Source organism: Rhinolophus sinicus, linkage group LG03 (genome assembly GCF_036562045.2).
Source record: "Rhinolophus sinicus isolate RSC01 linkage group LG03, ASM3656204v1, whole genome shotgun sequence".
NCBI lineage: Eukaryota > Metazoa > Chordata > Mammalia > Chiroptera > Rhinolophidae > Rhinolophus > Rhinolophus sinicus.
The window spans coordinates 94,982,372-95,009,729 of NC_133753.1; the positions used below are offsets into that span (position 1 = coordinate 94,982,372).

At 37.8% G+C, this 27,358-nt stretch overlaps 1 protein-coding gene across 7 annotated transcripts in view; it reads left to right on the forward strand.

Annotated features, from left to right (window-relative positions):
• The window catches only part of LRRC49 (leucine rich repeat containing 49), a 130,973-nt gene that overhangs the window by 39,491 nt on the left and 64,124 nt on the right, over positions 1 to 27,358 (forward strand). For 6 of the 7 annotated variants that reach the window (XM_019736012.2, XM_019736013.2, XM_074328207.1 and 3 more), the window contains one exon: positions 4,635 to 4,696. In XM_019736012.2, coding sequence (XP_019591571.1) covers positions 4,635 to 4,696 — 62 coding nt within the window. Of the gene's footprint in view, positions 1 to 4,390; positions 4,527 to 4,634; positions 4,697 to 27,358 lie in introns of those variants that run through there. The other variant, XM_074328208.1, reaches the window with a different exon arrangement.

Consider the following 27,358-nt stretch of genomic DNA (forward strand, 5'->3'; position numbering starts at 1 on the left):
ATCTAGTTCTTTTGTGAAGTTTAGAAATATGGAAAACAATGAGCAGAATAGGACAAGCATATTTCTCAAATGGCAAGTTATTATTCTTTTGAAAAATCAAAAATTATAATCCTCCCAATAGTCTGGTATTAAGTAATTTTATTTAGATCTCTTTTTTTTAAATTAAAGTTTATTGGGGTGACAATTGTTCGTAAAGTTACATAGATTTCAGGTGTACAATTGTGTATTACATCATCTATAAATCCCATTGTGTGTTCACTAGATTTCTTTTTAAAAGGATTATATTTTTAAAATATATTAAATGGTTTTGAATCTCACTTCAAATGATGTTTTGAATGTGATTCTCAGAATTGTGTGAAATACAATAAATTTGAGACTATGAGCAGATTAATAAACAGATGAGCTATAAGTATTCCCCTATATGTAAATATTTTATTTCATCATCTTCTCATCTTAGGTATGTTAACGTTATTGCTTCTTTCCAATAATTTTTATGCCTGTGATATTGTTATCTCCAGAGAAAAATTTTGGGAGGGTTTAATTCTTCACAATGAAATAAATGTGCTGACTTTTTCTCAAAGCTGTAAGAATTTAGCTTTCTTACATTATTCTTAATCCCTCCATTTCTCCTTTCCCCATCATTCCAAATTAATTAAATTTTTTGAGTAAGCAGTTTGTAGCATGCTGGCTTCCGCCAAAATATAACTTGTTGATAAAGAAAAGCCGAGATAATTGCATACTGGAAGGAAGAGCACACTACCATGACATAGTGTGAGATCCTTGAGGGCAAAGGCAGGATATTCGTTTTTGAGATTTCTTGGGCATCTGGTCAAAGGTGGATCAGGCTTGATTCAGGTTGATGAATTTATAATTTAATAGATTAGGATTGTCTAGCACAACAAAATGAGCTTTTCAAAGTGCATGTTGGACCATGATATTAAGCTCTTATTTTTCCTGGCATTAGTAACTGTCTTGTTTCCCCCATTAATTGAGGGTTCTACCATTAACTAATGTCCAAACTCCCCAACAGAATTGTAAAATTCTTCTGTGTATGGGCAGAGATGTCAGGTAATCTGTTTCATTTGCTCCCTTTGAAGATACCTGGTCTAGGGCCCTTTGTCTTCTGTCTCTGATGTTGACTGGTTGCTCTTAAGCCTGCTATAGATGTCATTTTTGGATTTTTCTTTGCCTCCCTCCAATGGTGAATCAACTTCCTGGATCTTACATTTCTCCATCTTTTGTTTACTGTCTCATATTAGAGGAACCATCTTCTAGTAGCTTTCTATAAGTCTTTTTTTCCTGTAAATAACTCATGCTTAGATAATTGATATGATAAATACGTTTTCTTTTTGTCTATTCTAAAGCTAGTAATTCATTACAAAGTATATCTCAGAATTGCTGGAAAAATTAAAGAAAAGTTATAATTTTCTTAAAAAACGAAATTTGGAATAATAAAAATGATTGTGGGTAATTATTTTATTTTTCAAATTTCTGGAAAGAGTATCTATTAAAGTGGTTATAAGGATATATGTAGTTGGATTCTGATTTTAGTTTTCAATTTTTTGTGAATATTTTTCATAGCTCTGTCAAGTAATGACAGTTATTGGTGTTTAAAATTTGATAAAGACGTCTGGTAAAAAATTTTTTCATAAGTGACGATAAATACAAAACATTATCATTTAATAAAATAAACTTAAAACCTTTCTCACAAATTATCACTTGATGTAATTTGAACTTATATTTTAATAGCAAAAAATTATGTCTTGAAAGGTGTCTGTAGTCTCTGAAATGGTAGGCTGGAACTCGGACCCAAATATATATATATATATATATATATATATATATATATATATATATATATATATGTATTTTTTTTTTTTTTTAAGATTTTTTTATTGGGGAAGGGGAACAGGACTTGATTGGGGAACAGTGTGTACTTCCAGGCCCCTTTTCCAAGTCAAGTTGTTGTCCTTTCAGTCTTAGTTGTGGAGGGTGCAGCTAAACTCCAGGTCCAGTTGCCGTTGCTAGTTGCAGGGGGCACAGCCCACAATCCCTTGCAGGAGTCGAAATCGGCAACCTTGTGGTTGAGAGGATGTGCTCCAACCAACTGAGCCATCGGGGAGGCAGCTCAGCTCAAGGTGCCATGTTCAATCTTAGTTGCAGGGGGCGAAGCCCACCATCCCTTGCGGGACTCGAGGAGTTGAACTGGCAGCCTTGTGGTTGAGAGCCCACTGGCCCATATGGGAATCCAACAGGCAGCCTTTGGAGTTAGGAGCATGGAGCTCTAACCGCCTGAGCCACCGGGCCAGCCGACAAATATATTTTTTTAAGGTGCCTTGATTCAAAGGAGATCCAGGCTACTGCTTCACAGTTTCTCCCAATTAGATGTCAGCAAACAATGCTTGTGCCCAGAAATATCTCAGGTACATTTAAGGAAGAATTTGGGAGAAGAGATTTCCCAAGAGCACAGAGAGGGCTTTCAATTTGGCTGTGACTCCATACTTTTAGAGACCAGATAGAAAGCCAGCTATCATTTCCTTTGGAAAATAGGGCCTTGGAGTAAAATGAACCCTACCACTAGTCTGTAATGCCTCCTTCACCCCACTCCCCTCTCACTTCTGGGAATATCAGAGAGAGGTAGCTGGCTGGTGGAGATGATTCAAGAATTTTGCCAACATGTAGCCCTGTCACCCACTGGGGGACTTTGGCTGCCTTCCCGTTTTATGCAGCCTTATTCCTTGACCGTGATTGAAAAACTCTAAAAATCACTAACTCACAGCTGTGGAACGGGCTTTCCAGGCATGGGCCTGAGAATGGTAATGCCGAAGGAATGGTATACATTGCCAGTGATTCTGTCCCTGCAGTTGTATTCCTTTTACACTGCTTAGGGTCTAAGGGGTTGAGAGAAGGTTGGAGAATGGCACACAAGGGAAGCCACATGAGAGAATGCCTTAAGCCAGATTCATTTCTCCTATGCTCTCAAAAACTAGTAAGAGGTGGTTCTGCCACAATTCCATCACTTTTGTATTTTCTTTGGATAACAAGATTTTAAAAATAAATGAACCATTTTTGGGAAAGCTGGGCTTGTCTGTAATTTTTATGCACTTGCCTAAATTCTTGTGGGATCTTGGAAATGGTAATTTTCAAAGGGAGGAAGAAAGGAAGGAAGAAAGATGATGTCCTAACGGAAACAGTAAGATAGGTTTTGATTTGGTTTTAAATATTGGTCACAATAATATGTAAAATGTATGTATTTATATTAGCATTATTCAAACTCATATAACTCGGAATTACTGTAAATGATATTGCCCTTAAAAATGACAAACATTTTATATGAGAAGTGCCAGTCTGTAGTATTTTGAAGAGCAGAACACTGGAAGTCATAATACGTGGAAATTTGTCCTGCCTCAGCCTCTAAGACTGTATATAATACTGGGTCGCCTTCCCACCCCATTCCCACCCTGCCCCTGCAACAACCTCAACTGTTTACCGTTTCTCATGTGAATAATGAAGTTGTAGACTAGGTAATTACTAAATGTCCTCTTAAGACTCTGTTACTCCAGTATATGTCATACCTATCAGAAGGTTTGTGTCTTTTCACTTAATGAAATTAGGTAGCTTTGTATTACTTTATGATTTAAAAAATCGTTTGGGCCAAACATTTCAATATTTGATGAGTAGAACTATATTTAAACAGCAGAGATTTGCTTTGGGGTGCCGTATCTAAACAGAACAGGGTAGATTTCCAGGTATACTGTGTTTCCCCGAAAATAAGACCTTGCCAGACAATCAGCTCTAATGCGTCTTTTGGAACAAAAATTAATATAAGACCCAGTCTTATTTTACTATAAGACCGGGTATAATATAATATAATAATACAGTATAATATAATGTAATACCAGGTCTTATATTAATTTTCGGGAAACCTCTGATTCTTGCTTGGATTGGACATTGCTCTGATGGTGCCCTTTAGTGACATTCACTATGATCTGCTTTCGTTTTGTGGGGATATTGTCCGTGTATTGGTTCATTTGTACTTGAGCAGTATATTTCCAAGGGTTTGAGAGAAGTGAGGTAAATAGCTGTGACATTTTCAGATCCTTGCCATTGACTTGCAAATGGCAACCAAGGTTCAAACTACAACAGGAGGACACACACACACACACACACACACACACACACACACACACTCACAGGCATGACAAATTCTCAGTACTGTTTGGAAAGCTAATTGCATAAATTTAAAATTTAAAGTATTTGAATGGCTTCCTTTTAAAAGTGATTTTTAACAAATGTTTGATCATACTATATTTGTGCTACAGTTGAAATGCTGAAGTAGCATTTTGGCTTCTTTCCCAAAAGCATGCTTAAAGAGGCTAGCAGCAGCATCTCTCTCTGTTCTCTTCCGTGCCTTTTACCTTGTGAGTGGTGCAGCTTGTTCTGCGGATGTGCTGAAACCCTCCCATTTAATCTGCAGTGGAGAAGAATGGAGCTCAGTGTCCAGTAGAAATCAATGGTCTAGCAAGGTTGCAGTAAATAGAAATGACTATATATTTCAACAGCTGAGCAAGAAGACGTTTGTAACATTTCTTTTTCTTTCAGCTGATAAATTTTTGCTTTCTGTTTCCTTCTAGAGAGATGTGGATAATTTGCCCTGCCTCCAACGTCTGTTTCTCAGCTTCAACAATATATCTAAGTAAGTGGAAACTCCCAACTTGTCATTTATTAATAACTTGATTGTGTGGGTTCTACTGCTTTAAGTTAAGATTATAAGTTCCTTGGAGAGTTTACTGGCATGTGAGATTTTAAACTGGAAAATGAGAGGGCTGGCTATGGCAAGTTCTTTGTGGAAAAACAAAGCTCTGGTGTATATCATTGCCTCTAATGATGAAATTAGTATAACATGTGCTTTTTATTCGATTATACTTCAGAGTTGCTCTCTTGTAAAAGGTGGAAATTTCAACAACATATATTTTGCTGTCCTTCATTTGACACTTACTGCACTAGTCAGTTGAATTCGAATTTCTTTTTAAGTTATCATCTAAATCTGTATAGCTGCTAAGCAGTTTTGATACAGCAAATATATTTGTTAGAGCAAATTGCTAATTAGGCCCTAAGTTCTAACTTAGTGTCCCTACTTAGAACTAATGCTGCTAAGAGACTGTATATTCGAATATATAAATGTGTAAGTTTTGTTTCCCAAATTTTTGAAGTGTATGATCCTTTATATTGTGACAAAATGTCAATGAGGGAGATTTCAGTACTGAAATCTCAGTACTGAAATGTGGAGCTGAGACCAGCAGACTTTTCGACGTGGAATGACCTCTGCTCCTTCCTAATTCTCTCCTTCTCCTCCTTCCCCCAGCCAGTCAGTCAGAATTAGGCTTTATAACCAACCCTCCGTTCTTTAGTTTCACTTCAAGGATGTTCTTTGAATCTGCTTTTAGAAGAGGGTAAAAATTAAGTCTAAAAGAGTTTAGAGCACATCCTGACCTCTGGGTCTGTGCTTTTGATTATTCAAAACTAGTTTAGTTTTTGTGCATTTTCTGTTATCATCTTTTTCCTCCTCCATCCGACCTAAGTGTTCACCCTATACCCCTGTACTATACTTCTAAACGTTAGAGATTAAATCCAGATGGTGAACTTCACAAATATGTATTATTTCAAAGAAAATATTCTTAATCTTTCTCATTTTTTCTCTTCTCTGGAAAAAATATTAAAATTTTCTGAACGACTTTAATCTTCTTTTCCATTTATGTTGAATGCTCTTCCAGCTGCCTTTCTGTCTTGTTGGGGAGGTAGGATTTATTTTCAATGGCACTGGAAGGGACACTCAATTTTCTTTAGGGAATGTCTACCTAAAGAACAACTGTTTTGAGAGGATAGTTTCTCATTCTCACAGTATGTTGTTTCTCATGTCTCACAATATTAGCGGTTTAAGGTGCTGCAAACCCTTAGATTCTCCCAACTTGAGGTAGAACTCACTACTTTTGCTTCTTGTCTTGTTTATGGGGAGTAATTTAAAAAGAGATATAAATGTGGGTGTAGGGGTTACAATGGTCCCAGTCCCCAGGACACCTGAACTTCTGGACTCCTGGTGTCACCGCAGAACTTGCTCAAACTGGTCCTATCCTGTTTCTAACAAGACCCAGAACCAAAGTTTACAAGTGACACTTGTGAACCCTTCCTTAACTGACCCCCACCCATGGAACCAAAGGACCAGACTCGAACACCAGAACCCTTTTAGAATCCAAGGGTCTGTTTTCCAGGGAGATCTGGTACTGAAACCCCTTAAACCTGCCCTGAACCCTAAATCGGGGAGACAGATCTGAGCCTCGTCTCCTGTCTCCTTGTCAGTCAACTCGCAAATAAAGTCTTTTCTTTTGTCAAAAGCGGCTGCCATAGTATTGGCGTCTGTGTGTTTGGGCAGCGAGCCCTTGCTGGGTGACGCTGGCTCTGCAGGGAATCCATTTTAATTGCGAGTATTTTAGGGAATTTTCTTCCAACCTGTAAAGGAGTTTCACTCACTCAGCAAAATAAAGTTATCATTAATGGGATTAATATTGATAACTTCCTTTAGAAAGCATGATTTTGCAAGAAATCGCCAGACAAGTGAGTCAACAACTTCAGGGCCTTCCTTTTCTAATTGCATTCTGTGTTTCTACAGGGGCTTAGCCCTTTACCCTCCTCTAGTGCTCTCAGCTGATATGCTTTTGAGGCTAAGTATGTTTCCTGCTCTTTGCCATCGGTGCACGCGGTCCAGGAGACAGTATAGAGCATATATTGGGTCTGAGGGGGAAAATTGGAGCGTGCAAACCTTGAAAACATTTCTGTAAACATTAGTCAAGACAAATATTTCAGAGAGCTGGGCCATTGGATGACCTGTAGTGATAACTACAGTACCTTTTCAGGGCCCGGGTACCCTGCTGTAGCCCTGGCATAACAGAGTTGCCCGCTGTTACAGTTCAGTGGCTCAGGGCCCAAGAAGAGTAGAAAGGGCAGTGTAAAGCTGAAAGTCAGTACCTTTTAGGACTCCTTCTGGAAAGCTCTCAGATAGTATTCAGCAGTGAAAATATTTAACTGTGTATCCATTTCGGGGAGACAAAAATGCACTGACTGTTACCTAGTAGGACCACTAGGTTTTAACCAAGTTATTGGATTCTTAGAGGTCCATTTACATGGACGGTTCGGTACCTGGTAGAAATTCAGAAAGTTCCAAATTGTGATGGCACCCTATTGAATTCAGAGAACGACTACATGGGTTGAATGGGTACCTATATTTAGTGGTGAGCAGAACCCTTTGTGGTAGACAGACCCTTTTTGTAAGTTTTCCTGCAGATAGGACAGTGCACTTAAGTTCTACCAGCAGACATGCGAGATATATTTAGAGAATAAATGACAAATATTCATGTCTGTATATCTGAATAGAACCGGTGCTTCTGGATAAAATATCCCTCAGAGTGTGAGGAAGACAGAAGCACAAATAGGTAATTATAACTCAGTGAATGAAGCTTGGCTGTGGTGATGTGCAGGGATATTAGCCAATGTAACTCAGCCTAGGTGTGAAGGGAGCCTTCTCAGAGGGAGATGGTACCTGCAGTGAGTTCTAAGTGCAGAGCAGGGCTTAGGGAATGAAGGGGACTGGGACACTAGTGGTAGAAGGCACAGCCTGGGCAAATTGATGGACAGGGCTCAGGGTGGACTCCCCGGGTCACCCTCTGGGCACCTGCAGTGAGGTCCCCTCCGACCCCCAACCCCATACTAACCCTGGGCCTTCCTCCAGCCCACACAATGCTGGAGGAGTCCGCCACAGTCCATTTTACGATGATCACCTTAAAAGGAATATCCTGTGGTTAATCAAGGGGCTTGGTTAAAACTAATTCATTCTTCAGATATGTTGGTTGCACTGGTCACCTCTTCTTCTGGGTGCTGTCTTTCTGGTTAAGATTTGTTTTGTTTTTCTTGGCTCTCACGATCTCAATTTCCAAGTAGTTCTGATTGTATGTGTTTTCCTAATGGTTTAATCTTATTTTATGAATGAGATAAAATTTCATTTGATTTCTAGAATTTCCTTTTTGCCCTTGGAGTTCATACCTGTATTTGTTCTCTAAACAAAAGAAACAAACAAAAATGTTCTTTCTTTCTTTGTTTCTTTGTTTCCAGGGTTTTTGGAAGGTAGTTCATATTTATAAATGAATCTAGATGGAGTTGTTTCCTCAAAACAAGTTTAAAAATATCACTGTGAAGGCAAATTGTACAGGATCTCTGTCTGCAGAAGATGTAGGGGAGGGAGGAGGGGGATGTCTGCCCAGTTGGACTTCCCTTTGGGATGTGCACAAGAATCCTGCCTCCTGGGAACGGGGGCTCCTTTTTCGTCCTGGCCACCAGACCTTACCTAGGGCGCTGACCTTCTCTCATCACTTTCAATCTAGGGACAACTCAGGAGTTAGCCACCCCGAGGGTGAGAGGCTGGCAGATCATTACCAAAGCCTTCCTTCATTACTGGACAGCTGACCCAGATCTGCCGCAAACATTTGCTGCCTCTGATCTAGCAGATATTCTGAGGCACTGCTGGCAACACTTACTAACTACCAATGTAATAATCCTGTTCATGTAAAGCTCTTCAGCAATTTGGGGTTTTACTGATTCCATCTGCTTTATATCTTCCAGAAATTCCTTAGTGTTCTGGCCTGCTGACGGAACTCATCCTGGCTTTTTAGTTCTGCAATGGGTAGTTCATGCTTTTATGTTGTCGTTTCAAAGAGATTTTGAGAGGGTGGAGAGAGGTTAGAGCATGTGTTCAGGCAGCCATTCTCATAACTGTCCCTCCTTTGAGTGATTTCTCCAAGCAGATTACATATAAAGACGTCCTTGGAAACTTTGAAAATACAGTCACTGGTTCACTGCTGGCTGATCTGCTTCAGCATACTTGGAGTGGGGCCAGGAATGACTTTTTTCAGGTTCCTCAGAAGATTCTGATGTGCAATTCGATGCTAGATGTGGGAACCATTGAGTTATGGCCCCCAAAATGAGAGTATCTGTTAAATTAGAGATTGCTGTTTTATGTCAAATTCCCCTTCACAAGAAAAAGCTTTATAAACAAAAATATTTGTCAGGAATAATTATTTGCTACCCTCAGAAGATAGTTTGTGATCTGGAGCCAAAAACCGGAATGTTTCATCAATTTCATCTCTTTTCCACTGAGACAGTTGCAGTTACAAGGTTAAATTGTAATTGACTTTTCTCTCCATTCTCTCTCATCTTTCATTCTCCAAATGTAGAAAGTTTTTATAAGCTTTAAAACAAACAAACAGAAAAACAGAAGAAAGAAGGTTTTATAATTCTAGTGCCTTGATTGCCCAAAAGGGAATTGTTGCTATTGCTTCTAGAACTAAGGGGAGTTTAGTATCATTGGGAAAAGAGTCAAAGACTAGTCAAGGTCAAATATCAGCTCAGGACTCTTGGTCTCCTGTATTCCTTTTTTAAAAACTGTGGTAAAATACGTATACATGTACCATCTTCACCATTTTTATGTATACCGTACAGTAGTGCTAAATGCATTCATATTGTTGTGCAGCCAATCTCCACAACTCTTTTCATCTTAAAAAACGGAAACGCTATACCCATTAAGCAACAACTCTCCATTCCTCCCTCCCCCAAGTCCCCCAGCAACTACCATTCTGCTTTCTGTCTCTATTATTTTGACGACTCTAGGTAATTCGTATAGGTATAATCACACAGTATTTATCTTTTTTGTGACAGGCTCATTTCCCTTAGCATAATGTCCTCAGAGTTCATCCGTGTTGTAGCATGTGTAAAGATTTCCTTCCTTTTTAAGGTTTAATACTCACATTTTATTCTTAAGGTGGTGTGGAACAGAGTAGAAGAGGGAGCTTGCAGAATGAGCCATGCCCCTCTCTCCTCGTGCCGTCCCACATGCCCTAGGCTCCGGCCCCACTGCGCCTCCTTAAACACAGCACGCTCCCCCTTACACACTCAGTCTTTGTATCCACCATGACTTCTGGGGAAAATATTTTTCTATCCTTTCTCTGTCCAAATAACTCCTGAACTTCCTTTAGATCTCAGATTAAATGACACCGAGGGTTCCCAAGCTTTAATATGCCTAAGAATCAATCTGCTAAAATGCAGCTTTCTGGGACCCATCTTTCATAGATTCTAGTTTAGTCGTTTTAGGTGGGGCTCAGGAATTTGTATCTTTGGCAAGTGATGCAGCCGACTAAAAATACCACTGGTCTGTACTTTTCAGATTTCAAGTCAAAACCTATACAGGGATCCTAAAATCAATTTAGTGGTTCAAGACTGGAAGAATAAAAACAGAATAGAAAAGATCAAAATTTGTCACGTATCGCAACGGTGAATATTGTTTCATGAAAATTTTCCAGTTTTAATTATACATGGGTGTATCTCTGCATACATTTGTGTGGATTGTTTTACCGCAGATATGTGGGAACTGGGTTACAATGTAAATATATTTCTCACTATGGATTGGGTTTAAAAAGTTTGAAAAATACTGTGGGGTCTTGCTACATGCTTTTATAGGTTCCTGTATTTCCACTATTATTGCAGCGTTCATAGTTTATTGTACTTTCATTTTAAATTGTTCTCCCTGCTAGACTGTAAACTTGACAATGGCAGAGAAGTATGTCTGTTTTGCTCACTACAATCTCTCCAGCATCTAGCATGCATATGCTCGTGGTAAAAATCTTACTATTGTAGCAACAAAATTTTCAAGAAGAATTTAATCCCTCAAATAGCAAGGTTTTTCTATGTGGTCTAAAAACTTGTTTTGGTGGGTCTTCTGTGTCATTGCTAAATGATTTGGACTATACTTAATGCCTGGACATGTGAGGGTCAAAGGCTTAAGCAATCAAAACTCTCTTGGCTGTTGTTTCTGGCTTCCGGGTCCATCTATTGATTGTCAATAAGGATCTTGCTCAGAACTTCTAGATACAATAAAAATCTATAGAAACGAAATCTTCCTGTTATTGTGGTATGTCAAGGGTGGGGTCGTGGCATGGTGTACCCTACAGGCAATAAGGAGCTGCATTTGTCTGGAGGGCATTTACAAACAATAATAAACCTGCCTACAAATAATTTTCCTTTTTATTATCTCCATGCACTGGAAATTCAGAACAACGTCAGGAATAAAATACTCCTCCCTGTCAGTGTGGATTTCTCATAACCTCCTCCCTTCTCTTAGTAAGACAATGCTTTTTGGACTCTGCTTTCTCTTTATGATGTCATTGAAAATTTTAAAGTAGGTTTCCATTTTCTTTTTTGAGGAAGGAATGCTGTTACAAGTTCTCCAATGGCCTCTTTAGTATTTATAGGATGACTAAAGGTCACTGCCCTGCAAGCTTTGGGGTTTGACGTTTCCTTCATCACAGGGCAAGATTATCCTCCAGGCAATTTTCAAAATTTTCCTGAAAATGGCTCATAACTTTACCTTTGTCAGAAAGTCGTTCTCTTTACATTTTTCTCCAACTATACTTCAACTTGATAAGTCATCCTGCATGAATCATATCCAGAGAGGAACCTATTTCTATTTAGAAAAAGCAGAGAAACTCAGATTGCCCTGCAGCTGTCTCTTCTAGTACTAGTGGATATTTCAAGGAAGAAATGATTTTACTGACCTTCAGAATGGATTATTGTTTGTTGTGAACTCAGGTTGTTACATAAAGTGTCCCTATAGTTGACATATAGGGCTTTACTCTTGTACTTTACAGGGTTGGAAGTGTCGCTTAGGTCCTTTCAGCTGGAAGGAAATTGACTTTCCTTAGATCTGGTATCCAGCAAACTGTTAAAATGCCTTTACTTTTTTTTTTTTTTTCCTTTGTGGCTCAAGTTGATAGATAACCAACAATACCTGAATCTTCCTATGAACTGAACAACCCAGAGGAAATCAACTATTGATAGATCTTTTCTGACCACCTACTAAGAAAAGTTTTGAATTTAAGAAATGATACACATACCTGTTGAGGAAATTCCATTATCAGTACCCATTTAGCTTCTTAACTCCTCTTGCAGTGTTTGCCTCACTGCTGACGTGTGAGTCACCTTCAAACATTCAACTGCATTTTTAAAATGTGACAGATGCCATCTAAAGAGGGCCAAGGGAAACAAGTTTTTAAAATAAGGGCTTCCCCCCCCATCCCATTCATTGCTGTTTTCCTCCTGGGCCATGATCAAAACCGCGAGTATGCTAAGGCAGAGCTTGTTTAGTACTTGAAGTTCAAGCCTGGCTGCAGCTTTTGAATTCTTTTAGAAGGAAAACAGGCAAAAAGATGTGCCCACGACTGTGTGCCAATAAATTCATTTCAGATTTATTTTACCACCTCAGACAAGTAGACTTTGAGGTAAGATACATTTGTTTCATCATGCTCAGAGTTGATACAATTATGGGATCTAAACGTATCTTACTGAAAACGTAAAATTTGTACTAATATAAAATTAAACTAAAAAAATGTTATATAATCTTCCATTGTATACCTTATTTCAATATTACTTTATTATAGGCAACTTTTCCTTTTAGAGATCAAAATAGAAATTATTCTAAAATGTTAGAAAATATTAAAATGTCAAAAATGGACCAAGTTCATTTTCTTCATTTTTAGGATATTCAGTTTGTTAGATGACTGTGCTGTTTGTAATACTTTGCATTCTAATATAAAGGCTTATTTGAATTTTTCTGCACTATGCTATGGATTACACTTAGCTTAGTTAATTTTCTTTGACTATTGTTTTATTTTTGTGTTGTACTCAAAATGTTTTTTTATTTCTGTTAGTCTTAAATATTTGTTGATCACATGCTAGACAGATTACTGACTACAGAGATGGGATATGACCGTCCTGCTACCTTGTACTCTTGTAAGTGGCAGCATCATTGAAGACCTATTGGAGATTTTCTTCTGTTTTAAGGGAACTAGCATTACTGCCAACCACACAGTAGAACTTTGAAATCATAACATTCTACTATTGATGAGCTGTAGATAAGTGAGAATTAGAAACCAACTTCTTTTTCTTTCTTTTTTTTTTTTTACCAAAATATTGTTTTTATTTAGTGGTTACATATTTGATCACATTACATTTCATTCTAATAAACATATAGGTAAAAATGTATTTCTTAAAATATAATCATTTCTTCAAGTACTTCGCTTGTTGTGTATTCTAGTAATCCTCAAGATTTTCTTCCAAATAAGTTATTTTTTCATGAAATATTTTTAAATCAGAGGCATTATTTTAGTTGTTATTTTGAAATGTTGATTTGAGCAATGTAAGTTGCCAGATAGTTTTGCAAACATTAACATGCATTATTTAAAGACATAATGCAAAAAGACATTGTTATACTTTCATTTGAATTTGAATAGTTTAAATATTTTCTCTCTCTATAAATATATGTATATATATTATGACAACAATAAAACTTTCTAAAGCTTGCATTAGGTCATTAACATGAAAATGTTAATAGGTTAATATAACTTTCTGACATGTTACCATGGTATTTTAGCCAAATATGATGATACCAGTTCTTATATTTTGGTAAGAATATACATAGTCAATCTGGCTTTTTTATTTTTATTTTTTTTATTAGAGAAACCAACTTCTTTATATGCCTTCTATAGCTTGATACTATTTTGTACGGTTATAAATTCTATAATTTTTTTTGCTTTAAGGTAGCTAAAGTGAACAGAGTACATTTGCTTCATATCTTCAGAGGTAATTTACTAAGTTCCATGTAGAAGATACTGCCAAGAGAAAACTATTTAAGTAGTACAAATAGAGGTCCAAGGCTTCATTCAAACGTGTTGCCGGAGAGCCCCTGAAAACCAGGTGGTCACTGTCCAGTTGAAGCCGGGTCAGACCTTCCACAGGATATGGGAAAGCTGAATATGGGGCCTGGCGGTTCTACCACAGGCAGTTTTCCACTTTAACCTCCAGTAGCCATCGGGGGTTGTTCCTTTTTCATTCCTCTTGCTTCAGGACTCAATAAACATCAGAATGGTATTCTCTGAGGACTGCTTTTGCCAGCCCTGTGGTTTATTGAAGAGTCAGAATTCGTAGGGCGTGGTAGACAGTGAAACAGAAAGGAAAGGGGGCAAGGGGCACAAGGCGGTGGGCAGACGGGACGCTGTCATGTGTGTTTCATTTCCCTTTGCATTACCTTTGAAGGACAGGAAGGCAGGGAAAATCTACTGGACAGCAGTTACTTTTTGCTATTATTACATGCCTTATTTTATTATCCTCTTTCTATTCAGCATCTATAGTCGTTTAAAGCATCCATTCTCTAGGTACAAAAAATACATGCAAATACTGCTATGGATTTTATTTATAACATTATGAAGGAGCCCAAAATTGTTTCCAGATACTCTTACTGTAATCATAAGGTTTCATTTACATTAGTGTAAAGGTAATTTATTTGTATGTGTGAGTTTTATAAAAGGAAGGATTCTTAAACTAAAATTAAACTAAGGCCCTGTGAGCAGGCTGCTTGCACACTTAGTCTCAGGCGGGTTCACACATACCTAGTGGAGAGGCTGATAGCTATTCACAGCAGTGAAAGGACATTTTTAGAAGCACTGGTATATAAAAGCCCGTTTGGGTTTTGCTAATGTTGAAGGTTCTAGAAGTTGCAAGAAAATTTTTGGTGCATGTTACTAAGGGAAATTTTGAGTCTTAAAATTACTCTTGACTGCATATTGTATTGGGTGTGGTTGTTTCTAGGTTCAGAAACAAACAAGTATGATAAATGGAGATCAGTATGTGTTTTATGATTTCCTTTTTTGTGTGTTTTACAAATGCAAGGAAATCCAAAGTATATTCAGAAACAAACTTAAGGTATAAGGGATTAAACCCAAAATGCATATAGAAATTAATGTATTTAAGTAGCGTCCTCTACTGCTATTCCTTGTACTTGCATTATCGAAATATTTCCAAAAGGGGTTTGAAGTAGTTTACAATAAAAATCCCCACTACATAGATCTCTAGAGGAACTTTTGTTCATCCTTTATGATTCAATCTCAACCCCAAACAAGTAGAATAATTTTCCTTTTCTAAGACCTCTATAATATCTCTTAGAGTACTAGAGTATCTGTTTTCATATATGTCCAGTTGGGCCATGTTTGACTTACATGCGTAGCATCTGTCCCATCTGGCACATGGTAAGCACGTAATTATTACTGTTTTCATTAATAAATAAATAAAGCCAAAGTTTAAAGCTGATGTTTTTCATAGTATTCATAGATAATTCTTAACAGTCCGACTCAGCATGTTATTTAGTTGTCTGAGGATTCAGTTTGCAGCTAATTCATCAGGGCTGTCCCTTGGTATATAAACTGCTAAAAAGCAAGTAAGACAAGAACGCCAAATTCAGATTCTTTTATGGTAGAGTTGGATTATTAGTAACACCTGTCATAAGATCTTCCAGACCAAAGCCTGTCTTCAATGACTGAAGATTTCAGTGGGCACTTTTTGAACATTTGAGTAGATTCAAAGTTGCATCTTAAAGAAAAATTTGAGATTTGGCTTCAGGTAGTTCCTGAATCGTGATGCCAACGTAAGACAGCCCCTCTGCTTGAGCAAAAATATCTGCCTGATTTTCACCAACGTCCATGTCATCTCTGGGACCGTTTCTATTGGCTTTTTCTTTTCTCTTTCTTTCATATTACATTTTCTTGCTTCACTTGACTGTCAATTTTTTATTGCATTTTGGGCATTGTAGGCATTATGTTGATGAGAATTGGGGTTTGTTGTCTTAATTTGGAAACTGTTGAGTTTTATTCTGTAAGGTAGTTAACTGGAGAAGCAGGTATTGATTCTGTTGAGGCTTACTTTTTTAGGGTTTTGTTTTTTTTTTAGGGTAGGTCTAAAGTAATGCTTATTCTATAGCTAGAGTAGTAAGTTTTTATATCTGTATTTATTTTATCCTGATAGTAAACACAAGATTTCTGGATCTGACTGATTATTTATCTACAGGATGTCTTGCATTGGTTTTCCATGCTCCATTTTCCCCAGGGGGTTATAGGACGCGGGCAGTTGTTATCTACACGTACGGGATGGGGGCCGTCTAGCACATGAGACACACCTAGAATTATTAGTCTTGGAGCTAATAATAAAGGAGCTGCTTGCACAGCTGTACCTCTTCCCCTCTAGAGAAGGGAGGGAGAGAAGGTGAAAAGGAGGGGGGAGGGGGAGAGGGGGGAAAGAGAGAGAGAGAGAGAGAGAGAGAGAGAGAGAGAGAGTAAATTACTTTTGGAATGTAAACAAATGGCTCCAAGTTTTATTACCTTTTGACATGTAAACACATAGATCTTGGAGATAAATTTCTGCATCATTCCAGAAATCTGGATCTATACAATCCCCATTTAACCCAGGCGCCATTTTTTTTTTTTTTTCTCAGAAAGCCTTGATCATGCAGAAACATGAACATCTTCACATTGTTTGCCAACTTAGGGCAGCCCTACACCTCAGGGATAACCTTCTGAGGCCTCAACTATATAACCCGAGTGTTCAGTGAAGTCTCTTCACTGAGTCTAGTTGGAACTCCAGTGTCTCCCAGCTTTGTGTGGCTTGTTGGGACTCTATTGCACAGCCCCTCAATAGTTATATTTTGCTGGGTTTCCTGTGTTGGTGCATCCTAATATTCAGCCAAATACTTAAAGAGACCCACGTGCAGCTTTCTAGAGTTTCTCTTCTCCACAGCTCCCCTTCTCCACTACTCCCTCCTTCCACATTCCAGCAACCTAGGCAGACCCTAAGTCCGACCTTTGCTTCACGTGCCTGGTGAGACCCCTGTTCTCTTTTTGACTCCACCTCCCTGTGCTGTGATCTGGAGAGTGCCTCCCAGCTGAAAGCCTAGATGAGTGCAGCTCCCATGTGTTTCTCTTAACCAGCGATCACAGCCCTAAGCTGTCTGGTCAGTGCTTGTTCATGTTTTGTCCAGTTTCATAGTTGTTTCTATTGGGAGAGTGAGTCTGATACTGTCAGAGCCAAGATTGCAAGTTCCTTTCACGAATTTCCAGATGACCATGTCATGTGTCATTTTTCCCATCTAGCTGTCTGGTACTTAAAGGATGTGAATTTCCTTTAAATCAACAATACTGTCTGTATTCCTGTATCTAAGAGCCAGTGATTTAAGCTAATCTTAAATCATTAAATGTACAGTTTCTGTCAAAAGCCTTCCTGCTATTTAAAATAAAGTTTACAAGTGGGCTGAAAATCTGTTCTTTACATTCTTTATATTCCACTCCCATGTCATGTTATTTGTCCAGAAAACTTGATGTCTTGTCTTTATTACTTTATCTCTCTATAGAAATGCCTTCAAAAACTATGATTCAATTTATTCTAATCTTTACTGAAGAGCTTGAGGAAAGACTTAATTAAATCAGGAATTCTGGCTAATGAAAGATACTATAGTTGAGCACAGATTTTGTTCCGGGTCAGAGTGAAAAGGGAACACTATGAACGTAGGATTAAATTATAGGATTCTGTTTCATACGCACAAACAATAAATATGTCCGCACACAGAGTCCATATCTGAGATTGCAGGATCACGTCATTCTCAGAAGAAAAATACTTTTTCCTGTTTGTGATGGGAAAATACCTGTAATCTAAAAGCTGTGTTCAATTACTTAGGAGTAAATTTATAAGGATTATCTACATGAGGATTATCTATAGAAGCTGTTAGCCTTTGATGTTTAAAGGGATGATTGATAATCATATCCTATGTTTTCTGCTATAAGTTTTGAATCGATTAAAAGGTATAGGAATCAGACAAATGGAATACAGGAGAGCAGAACAGTATAGATATGCACCTATAATCCGGCTTCCTAATACACCTCTCCTGGTTGGATTTTTGACTCACTGGCAGAAGAATTGGAAAGCTGAGAGCTACCTCTCTGGGAGGAGTGGAGCTGAAAGGAACTCTCCCATTCGGTAGACTGGGTGGCCTGAAAGGAAAATAAGAGAACCTAGGATGATTATGTGTGCACTTGCACTTCTCCTTGGGGAGTGTACCTTTTAGGAGGTGTGTGTGTGTGTGTGTGTGTGTGTGTGTGTGTGTTTGGATGTGACTAGGTTATTAGATGGGTTGAATTAGTTGCTTTCTCCATATTAGTTTTTAGTATTAAATATGACTTTTATGAAGGGCTGAAACTTAAATTGGTCAAGAAGGAAAATAATTGCCTGGTCTTGAAAGTCACTGGATTTCTAATCAGGCGTCGATTAAAAAAGGGAGGGAGTTTTCCCCTTTAAAAAAAGTCTTGCTTACATCCAAGTAAGGGAGTTGGGAGTTGGGATTCTCTATAAATAAGGAGGATACCGCTGGATTCTTGTCTTGAAGGGAAGTGAATCCGTTAGGCTTGTTTGTCCTGGGCACTGAAAAGATATCACAGTGAGTTAATCACACACTTCCAAGACATCTTAAAGGGTAGTTCAAAACTGTTGACTAGTCTCTGGAAATTGTCTTTTTTTTTTTTTTTTTTTTGATAAAATTTCTGTCTTTTGGCTTAAAAAAGAAATTGACAATGTCAATTGTAGATGCCATGTTAAAAACCATAGTGTTTATTTTAGGAATCTCCTGGGAAGCACTGGCTAGGTCTGTAAACAAGATTAATATTTTTCTGTAGTTTCTTTGATCTTATCTTTGGGGTTTGTTCTTTTGTACTTCAGGGGTATTGGCTTGTGATGCAGGTTTCTCATAGCTGCATGAGTTCAGGATGTAGAGCTATCTCAGGGAAATCCAGAGGATGGTAGTGGAGGCAATAACTGAGCCTCCCTCCTCTCCCACATCCATTACCACTTCATTAAAGATGTCTTCTCCATCTCTTTCATGTAAGGAATTTAAATTTTCTTCCCAGTTGGTTGCTGGAGAACACTGATTATGCATCTCTATAAAACACCACATTATGGGGTCCGACAGCTGGTAAATACAAAGCTTGTGTTTTCTGTGAGTGTGGAATCTGATGACAGAGAACACACACAGACATGAACGACGGAAGCTTAAAGCAAACCTCCTGCAGCTTGTGGAAAACCAGCAGCCCCAGAATCACAGTCTGCCAGCATTACCACTCTGATATAAAGGGCACTGCCTCCCTGATAACTCCGGCAGAAAGTTTCTGAAGAGTCTTAAAGTTCAAAATTGGACCAGCAGCGTCAGTATCACTGGGAGCTTATCAGAAATCCAGAATCTCAAGCCCTCCCTGCTACCTACTGGATCAGAATAGGGTGATTGATGCAAGGGTACATTTCAGACAGGGACACACCTCTGCGAGGATTCTGATTTATTTAGGTCAAGTGCTCAGGTGGAAGTAACCACTCTGGCCAGGGGCATAGAGGCACACTGAATGCTCCAGCCTGGGACATATGTTCCCTGTCCCCTACAACAATGGGGGTGGGATCCTGTGTGGATTGGGTTTCTGCAGAAAAAAGTGTTCTGTTACCAGGGAAGGGAAGCCGAGCAGGAAGGCAGTGATAGGCACCTGATAAACTTATTTCCTCTTTCGTGTCTTAGCTCACGTTCATGTTTGGGTTCGCTATTCAGTAGTCCCTTCACTTTGGGTCATTTCATCCCATTTCCTGGTGTGTGTGAGTGTGTGTGTGTGACTCCCAGTCTCCCTCACCTCACAGTGCCATCTGTCTGCTTGACCTAGATATCAGAGATTCTTGCTTCTTCCACGGCATGGTTCCCCTGTCGCTTGTCAGACACTCACAGTTGTCACGTACGTAGGAATCCATGAAGGGTGAGCACGCACATACCTGGCCTAAGTCTTCCTCCACTTCCTTGCGCTCTTGGTCCAGCAAGCGTGCCTCACTCATTGCCTTTCAGTCTCCCACGAAGCATTAGTCCTGCAGCCTTGCCTTTTCCAGCCCTTTCAAGCTGTCAACTGTTAAACATGTGCCTGCATTACTAGAGGGAGTCAGACTTTTAGCCATCAGGAAGGATAACTCCTAGTGACTCTTTACAGAGAGCATGTAAAATACAGGGAAAGTCAAGGTTACGATCCTCTACTGTTATTTATTTTGATACTCAGAGTTTCCCGGATTTGTCAGATGGGCTCATATCAATATTTTGACATGTCTTTCCTCATCATTCCTTGAGTACTTCCTTACTTTCTGGTACAAGATGTCCCAGAACCATCTTTTGCAGGAGTTTTGATTCTTTTTAGTGGAAAATGGTATTTAGAAACCAAAATTTGAGTAGGTATGCTAGGGTATCATTGCTTCTAGTCCTTCTCAATAAAATTAAAAAGTGTGTGTGTTTTATTCATCTTTATCTGTCTCTCTGTATATATTAAAAACTGTGGCTTCATACTGACACCTTCATGAATTCAATCATGAAACTTCAGTTACAGACCAACTCTGCAGGGTTTGTTTTATCAATCCACCACACTCGCTTTTGATATTTATAATTACTCACCCAGACGTGGGCTCCCCATTGTGTATAGTTACTTATTTGCTCAGTCCTTGAATATGTAGAAAATAGTTTCAGAATTTCTGACCCATATTTCTGTGGGGAAAAACACCTAACCAGCATTCAATATGTATGTACGTGGTATTCTGTCTTTAGCCTAAAGGTATGTAATCAAAGAACTGTGTTAAAAAGCTGCTTGGGTTAGTGCTCCACTATTTTCAGTGTGATTACGTTATTCACTTGAATAGTGGATTTGTTTTTTTCTGTTTGTATTCCACTTTTTGTTGTTTTTCCCTTTCAACCTTGCTATTATTTGATATATATGTTTTTCAGTCTGTGTAGTAATAACATGTAGTTCTAAACCTCAGAACTCGGAGATCTATCCGTTTCCCTTTCTTCTCCCCCATTTCCAAACCCAGTCCTTTCCATTCTGTTTTCATTCGTCCCTGTAGATAACCATTCTCATATCCTTTTTGTGCTTTTCTGGTTTTGATGTATTGCACAAATCAGAAGATAACACGTGCACTAGAGAGGAATTCATGCATGTTTTTGTATGGTTTCAGTTTTTACATTAGAGCTCTGATCCACTTGGAAAATATTCTTTTGCATAGAATAGATAGCATTTGGTCAAAGTGTATTATTTTCTTAATGTGGTATTGAAGTTTGTTTCCTAATATTTAAAACTTTTGCAATAATACTTACAAGTGACATTCATCTATAATTTTCCCTTTTATTTTAAAGTACTATTTTTTATCAGGTTTAGGTGTCAATGTTATATTTGCTTCATAAAAAGAATTAGTAAGTTTTCCTTAATTTTCAATGTTCTGGAACAATTTATGAATCATTGCTACTATCTAGTCTTTGAAGGTTTGGTAGGATTTCCCTGTGTGTGTGTGTGTGTGTGTGTGTGTGTGTGTGTGTGTGTTGTTGTTGTGTGTGTGTGTTGTTGTTGTTTTCAGAGGACCTAACTGGAATCATATCCCTGCTTCTTTGCAGGTCAGGTGGTCTCTGTTTCAACTAACTCTGCTTTTGTAGAACAAAAGCAGCCGTAGACAATACATAAATGAATGGGAGGGGCTGTGTTCCAATAAAGCTTCATTTATGGACACTGAAATTTGGATTTTATATAATTTTCACCAGCCATGACATGTCATTCTTCTTTTGAGTTTTTACAACCATTTAAAAACGTAGGAACATTTGAGCTTATGCGCCATACAAATGCTTGGCTCATGCGCTGTAGTTTGCCAACCACTCGTCTTCCTGAAACCCTTTATTTTAGGCATCTCTCTTCTGTACAGCATAGAATTGGGTCTTGCCTTGTTAGCCAAACTGAAAATCTGTTTCTTTTAATAGATGAGTTAAGCATGGTCATATTTATTGAGATGACTGTCATATAAGCTTATAGTTCTAATGTCCATTATATTTATACTTCCTATGTTTCTTTATATGATGTGTTTTCTTTGTTTTTTGAAGTTTCTTTTGGTATTTGGGAAGTTTTGTATTTTTGTTCTATTAGTTACTTTTACTTAATATTATCTAAATGCCCTTAATCCCATTTTCTTTTTTTAATTAAAGTTTATTGGGGTGACAATTGTTACTAAAACTACATAGATTTCAGGTGAACAATTCTGTAATACATCATCTATATATCACATTGTATATTCACCACCCAGAGTCATCTATTCTCCTTCCATCACCATATATTTGATCCCTTTTACCCTCATCTACCACCCCCCTCCCCATTTACCCTCTGGTAACCACTAAATTATTGTCTGTGTCTATGAGTTTTTGTTTCTTCATTTGTTTGTCTTGTTCCTTTGTTGTTTTCAGTTTCATTGACATGTTTTCTTTTTTTAATTGAGTGATAATTGACATACACTATTGTGTTAAGTTTCAAGCGTACAATGTGTTGATTTGGTACACTTATATATTGCAGAATGGTCACCACGATAGCGTTTGCTAACGTCTCTATCATGTCACATAACTAGCATTTTTCCGTGGTGAGATTAAGATCTAGTCTCTTAGCACTTTGAAGTTTATATGTTGACTATCATGCATTATATCTCCTGTCATCTGTTTCCTTATTTTCTCCTTTACTATCATGACATTTGTAACGGTATTTTTTAGCTCTCATTTATCGCTTACACGATAACCACGAATGTATTATACTCTCCTCTTTCCTTCTTGCACCTTCCGTATTTTAGCTGCATGGTTTCTACTTTCCTGCACATAAAACACATTATACAAAATACATAGTATGTTGTTCTTCCACTTAGGTTCCTGCCTTTTAGTCTTAGATCTGTAATTAATTACTGAATGCTCGTCATTTGTCCTTTTGCTCAAGTTTCCTCAGTCATCTCTCAGTGGATGGGGCTCATCCAGTGTGTTCCTCAAGAAGGGAGCACGGGTCCAGAATATTCTGATGCCTTTCTTGCCTGTTTGAAAGCTTTTCTGTACCTTGTTACTTGAAGGACGGCTTGTCTAAATAGGAGATTCTAAGTTCACTCATTCTTTCCTTGAGTTTTCTTTTTTTCTTTTATCTCCTTCTTTTTTTGATACGGCTTCATTGTTGCATTATAAGCTGTCTTTAGGGCATCTGATGCCAGTCTGAATTTCAGCTTTGATCTTAGTGCTTAGAGGTCTTGAGGGATTTTATTTTATTTTATCTCATCTCATCTTATTTTAAGTCTAATAGTTTTATTAGGACATGTTTTCAAATTGATCATTCTGGTTAAATTTTCCCAGTTACCTCTTAGACCTTTTTAATATGTACATTTTAGTCTTATTTCCAGAAAGTTTTCTTGGGATATAGTTTTAAGTATTAGTTCTGTTCAATTGTTTTGTTTTTGTTTTTATCTTTAGGAACTCTTATTATATATACTTGTTTTCTTCTTTGGCCTGCTTCTATTTCAACCACTTTACTTATCAATTTTGTTTCTTTGCCTCATTGTCATTCTCTTGGTTGTTTCTATGGGTTTCTTCAATGTCCTTTAGTAAAATTTTATTTGGATCTATTCTCCCTTGGGGTTTTGTAATTTAATCTTTGACTCTATGATGATTTTGTCTTATTCTTTCATTTCTTTTCTAAGTTCAATCAGCTCTTTTTAATTTTATTCCTGTTTATTGTCCAGTTCTGCTTTTAATTTTTGAATTTCTTATTCAAGGTGGTTTTTCTTACCTCCAAATGCTTACTTAAGGATATTTAAAACAGAGTGGAATATTGTGTTACAGTTTTCTTCTTCATGTCTCTTTTTGAGTGGGGAATTTTCATCAACTTGAGTGGGTTTGATTTCCTATTATTAAAATACTTTGTGTAAATTGAGTCTGTTTTGGCTAATTTATTTTGTGGGCTTGAGTAGTTTACAAGGATCTTAGGTCAAGGGTGCCTTCTGTCATTGTAGCAAAATACTGTGTGTGTGTATGTGTGTGTGTGTGTGTGTGTGTGTGTGTGTGTGTGTGTGTGTCTGTTGGGGAGACAGGGTTGTGTATCTTTTTAATTTTTATGTTTTGGTTCTCTTTTATTTTTCAGAACTCTTCATTTTCCCCTTTTGTTTCTTTGTCCATTTTCATCTTCACCATTCAAACTCCAAAAAGCTCCTCTACTGTCCTTTCTACCTTCTCAAAACAATAGCTTTTAGAAGACTGATCCCTGGGATCACGTGCCCTAAAAGTCCCTTACCTGTATGTAGTACGTGCTGTGATCTACTGGCACTCTCCCAATATGTTTGCACCTAGTGGACTTTCTTTACTGGTGGTGATTTTAGATGGGTTTCAGGCCTACAAATAGTCCCCCTTTTCTCTCTGTCCACACACTTTTTTTTCATATTATCCTCCCATATTACCTACTTACATAGATCATTTGACAGTTAGTTGTCTTTTAGTTACGTTATGGGCATTGGTTTTATGTAATTTATTTGTTCCTCTTGTAATTCTGTATTGTTTTTTGGAGGATGGGTTGGGACATTCAGTTTATGCCTCTGTGTTTACGTCACATATAAGTGTATGCATGCATGTCTGTGTGCGTAATATGCAGAGGGTGCCAAAAAATGAACACACATATTAAGAAAGGAAAAACTGTATTAATTGTAATACTCAATATATAGCAATAACAAAAAATGAATGCAAGTCACGTTTGACTTCTGCAATTACAAGAGGTGCTCAAAGTGGTTACCATCAGCGTCCAGACACTTCTGATTATGGCGAATTACTGCTTGAGCATAGATAACATCTCTTAAAATGTGTAGACATTTTTTGGCACACCCAGTATACATATGTATATAATGTACATACCTATCTCTCCTACCAGAATGTGATTTCCTTAAGAGTAGCAATTCAATTTTGCTCATCGTTCTGTCTTTAGCAAGAAACAAATGCCTATCATATACAGTGCCCTTTAAACATTCCTTTTCCCTATTAATGATTAAAACAAAGTTGCAATACAGCATGTTACTCTGTTAATAAACTGTTTCTTTCCCAAAGGCTGCAGATAGCTAAAAGATTGTAACATTAGGTTCAAACTCTCTTAACTACAGTGTTTTCCCCAAAATAAGACCTAGCCAAACAATCAGTTCTAATTCGTCTTTTGGAGCAAAAATTAATATAAGACACAGTATTATATTGTATTATATTATATTGTATTATATTAGACCCGGTATTATATTATATTATATTATATTATATTATATTATATTATACCCAGTCTTATATTATAATAAAATAAAACTGGGTCTTATATGCATTTTTGCTCCAAAAGACTCATTAGAGCTGATTGTCTGGCTAGGTCTTATTTTTGGAGAAACACGGTATGCAACTAGTGCTGGGCTAGATAGCCAGCACTTGGGGTTATTACTTGAGAGCCTGAATATACAGAAATTGCCATGCTGCTTATAAGGGAAGGAATATGATGTATATAGGGGCATCATAAGATGATGCCATTCAATTTAGAGGAAAGCCTCATTGTTTCTCAATAAATATATTATTCTCGCTCTTAATATTATTCTTGTGACTTGACTATGAAATGAAATAGCAGATGCCAGAAATCTTTTGTTCTAATACAAAGAGATAAATAGCAATGCTGAATCATGCTACTGTATTTAAAATTGGCTGGGAAGGTCAAAAGTGCTACAATGAATATTTAATGTTCTGATGAAATCTTAAGGGAAACGATGCTGTATTCACCAATACACTGAAATCTTCCAGACAGTCATTCTATCTGGTTCATGCAGAAATGAAATTTAATGTAACTTCTCCTTGATAACTGTCATTTCTATGAGAGATACATACTTCTGTCAGTTCATGATTCAGAAAGAGAAGGAAGTGATGAATGATGGCTATGGGAATCAAACCGAAGAATAGGCATAAAGATTTATGTACAAGTGTTATGGGATGAATTGTGTCCCCTAAAATTCATATTTTGAAGTCCTAACCCTCTCAAAATATGACTGAAGATAGGACATTTAGCTGAGTAATTAGGGTAAAGTAAGGTCATGTTGGTGGGTCCTAATCCAACATGATTAGTGTCTGATAAGAAGAGATTAGCACATCTACACACCCAGGAAACAAACCATGTGAAGATGGAGAAGATGGCCAGCTACACACCAAGGAGAAAGTCCTCAGAAGAAATCAACCCTGTTGACACCTTGATCTTGGACTTTAGCCTCCATAACTATGAGACAATACAATTTTGTTGTTTAAATCCCCAGTTTGTGGTGCCTCGTTGACAGCCCCAGCAAACTGATACTACAAGGATACTCGTGACAGAATTTTTAAATAGCAGCTCAAAATAGAAATATGAGGTCACAATGTTGCTAACCTTTTTTGATATCAGAGGGATTATTCTTTATGAATTTGCACCAACTGGACAAACAGTTAACCAAGTTTACTATTTTGAGGTGCTGAAAATGCTGTGTGAAAAAGTTAGACGACCTGAACTTTTCGCCAACAATTCATGGCTCTTGCATCACAACAATGCACCAGCTCACACGGCACTGTCTGTGAGGGAGTTTTTAGCCAGGAAACAAATAACTATATTGGAACAGCCTACCTACTCACCTGATCTGGCCCCCAATGACTTCTTTCTGTACCCAAAGATAAAGGAAATATTGAAAGGAAGACATTTTGATGACATTCAGGACATCAAAGGTAATACGACGACAACTCTGATGGCTAATCCAGAAAAAGAGCTCTAAAATTGCTTTGAAGGATGGACTAGGCGCTGGTGTCGATGCATAGCTTCCCAAGGGGAGTACTTCGTAGGTGACCATAGTGAAATTTATCAATGACGTATATAGCACTTTTTCTAGGATGAGTTGGTGAACTTAATTGTCAGACCTTGTAACATAAGTGTCCAATAATGGAGGCATGGTTATATTCACAGTTGAGTCTACCTATGCTTCCTCTTTGGCTGTCTCTTTAACGGCTGCAAAGGACAGCAAGAGTAGTCAAGCATGTAGCCTTGCACCACCATCAGTAACCTGAACCAAGTCGTGAAGAATCAGTAGGATGAGCGTCACTGTCTTTCAGCCCCTGGGTCCCTCTGTGTAGTGGGTAGACTAGCAAGGCAGCGTGGGGTAAGATAGGATTTATGCTGATCGTGAACATGCCAGAGAGAAAAAGAACACACGTTCTATGCCAAGAAAGTTTGAGGACACAGACTCAGTATATCTCTTTTCCTCAAAATGATTTCAACAAATTCCCTCCAGAGCCTCATTTGAAATAAAATTTAAAATGCTCAGTTCATTCTTCTTTATTAGAATACCATTATTATTATCATTCAATGCTTGTTATGGCAAAAACAAACAATACAGACATGTGTAAAGTAAACAGCGAACGTGCCCAGTCTCGGTTGCAGAAGTACAACTCTGTTAAGAGTTTGGTGAGAACCTGTGAGGATTTTACCAGATATTTGGTCCTGTGTCAATACTGTTGACA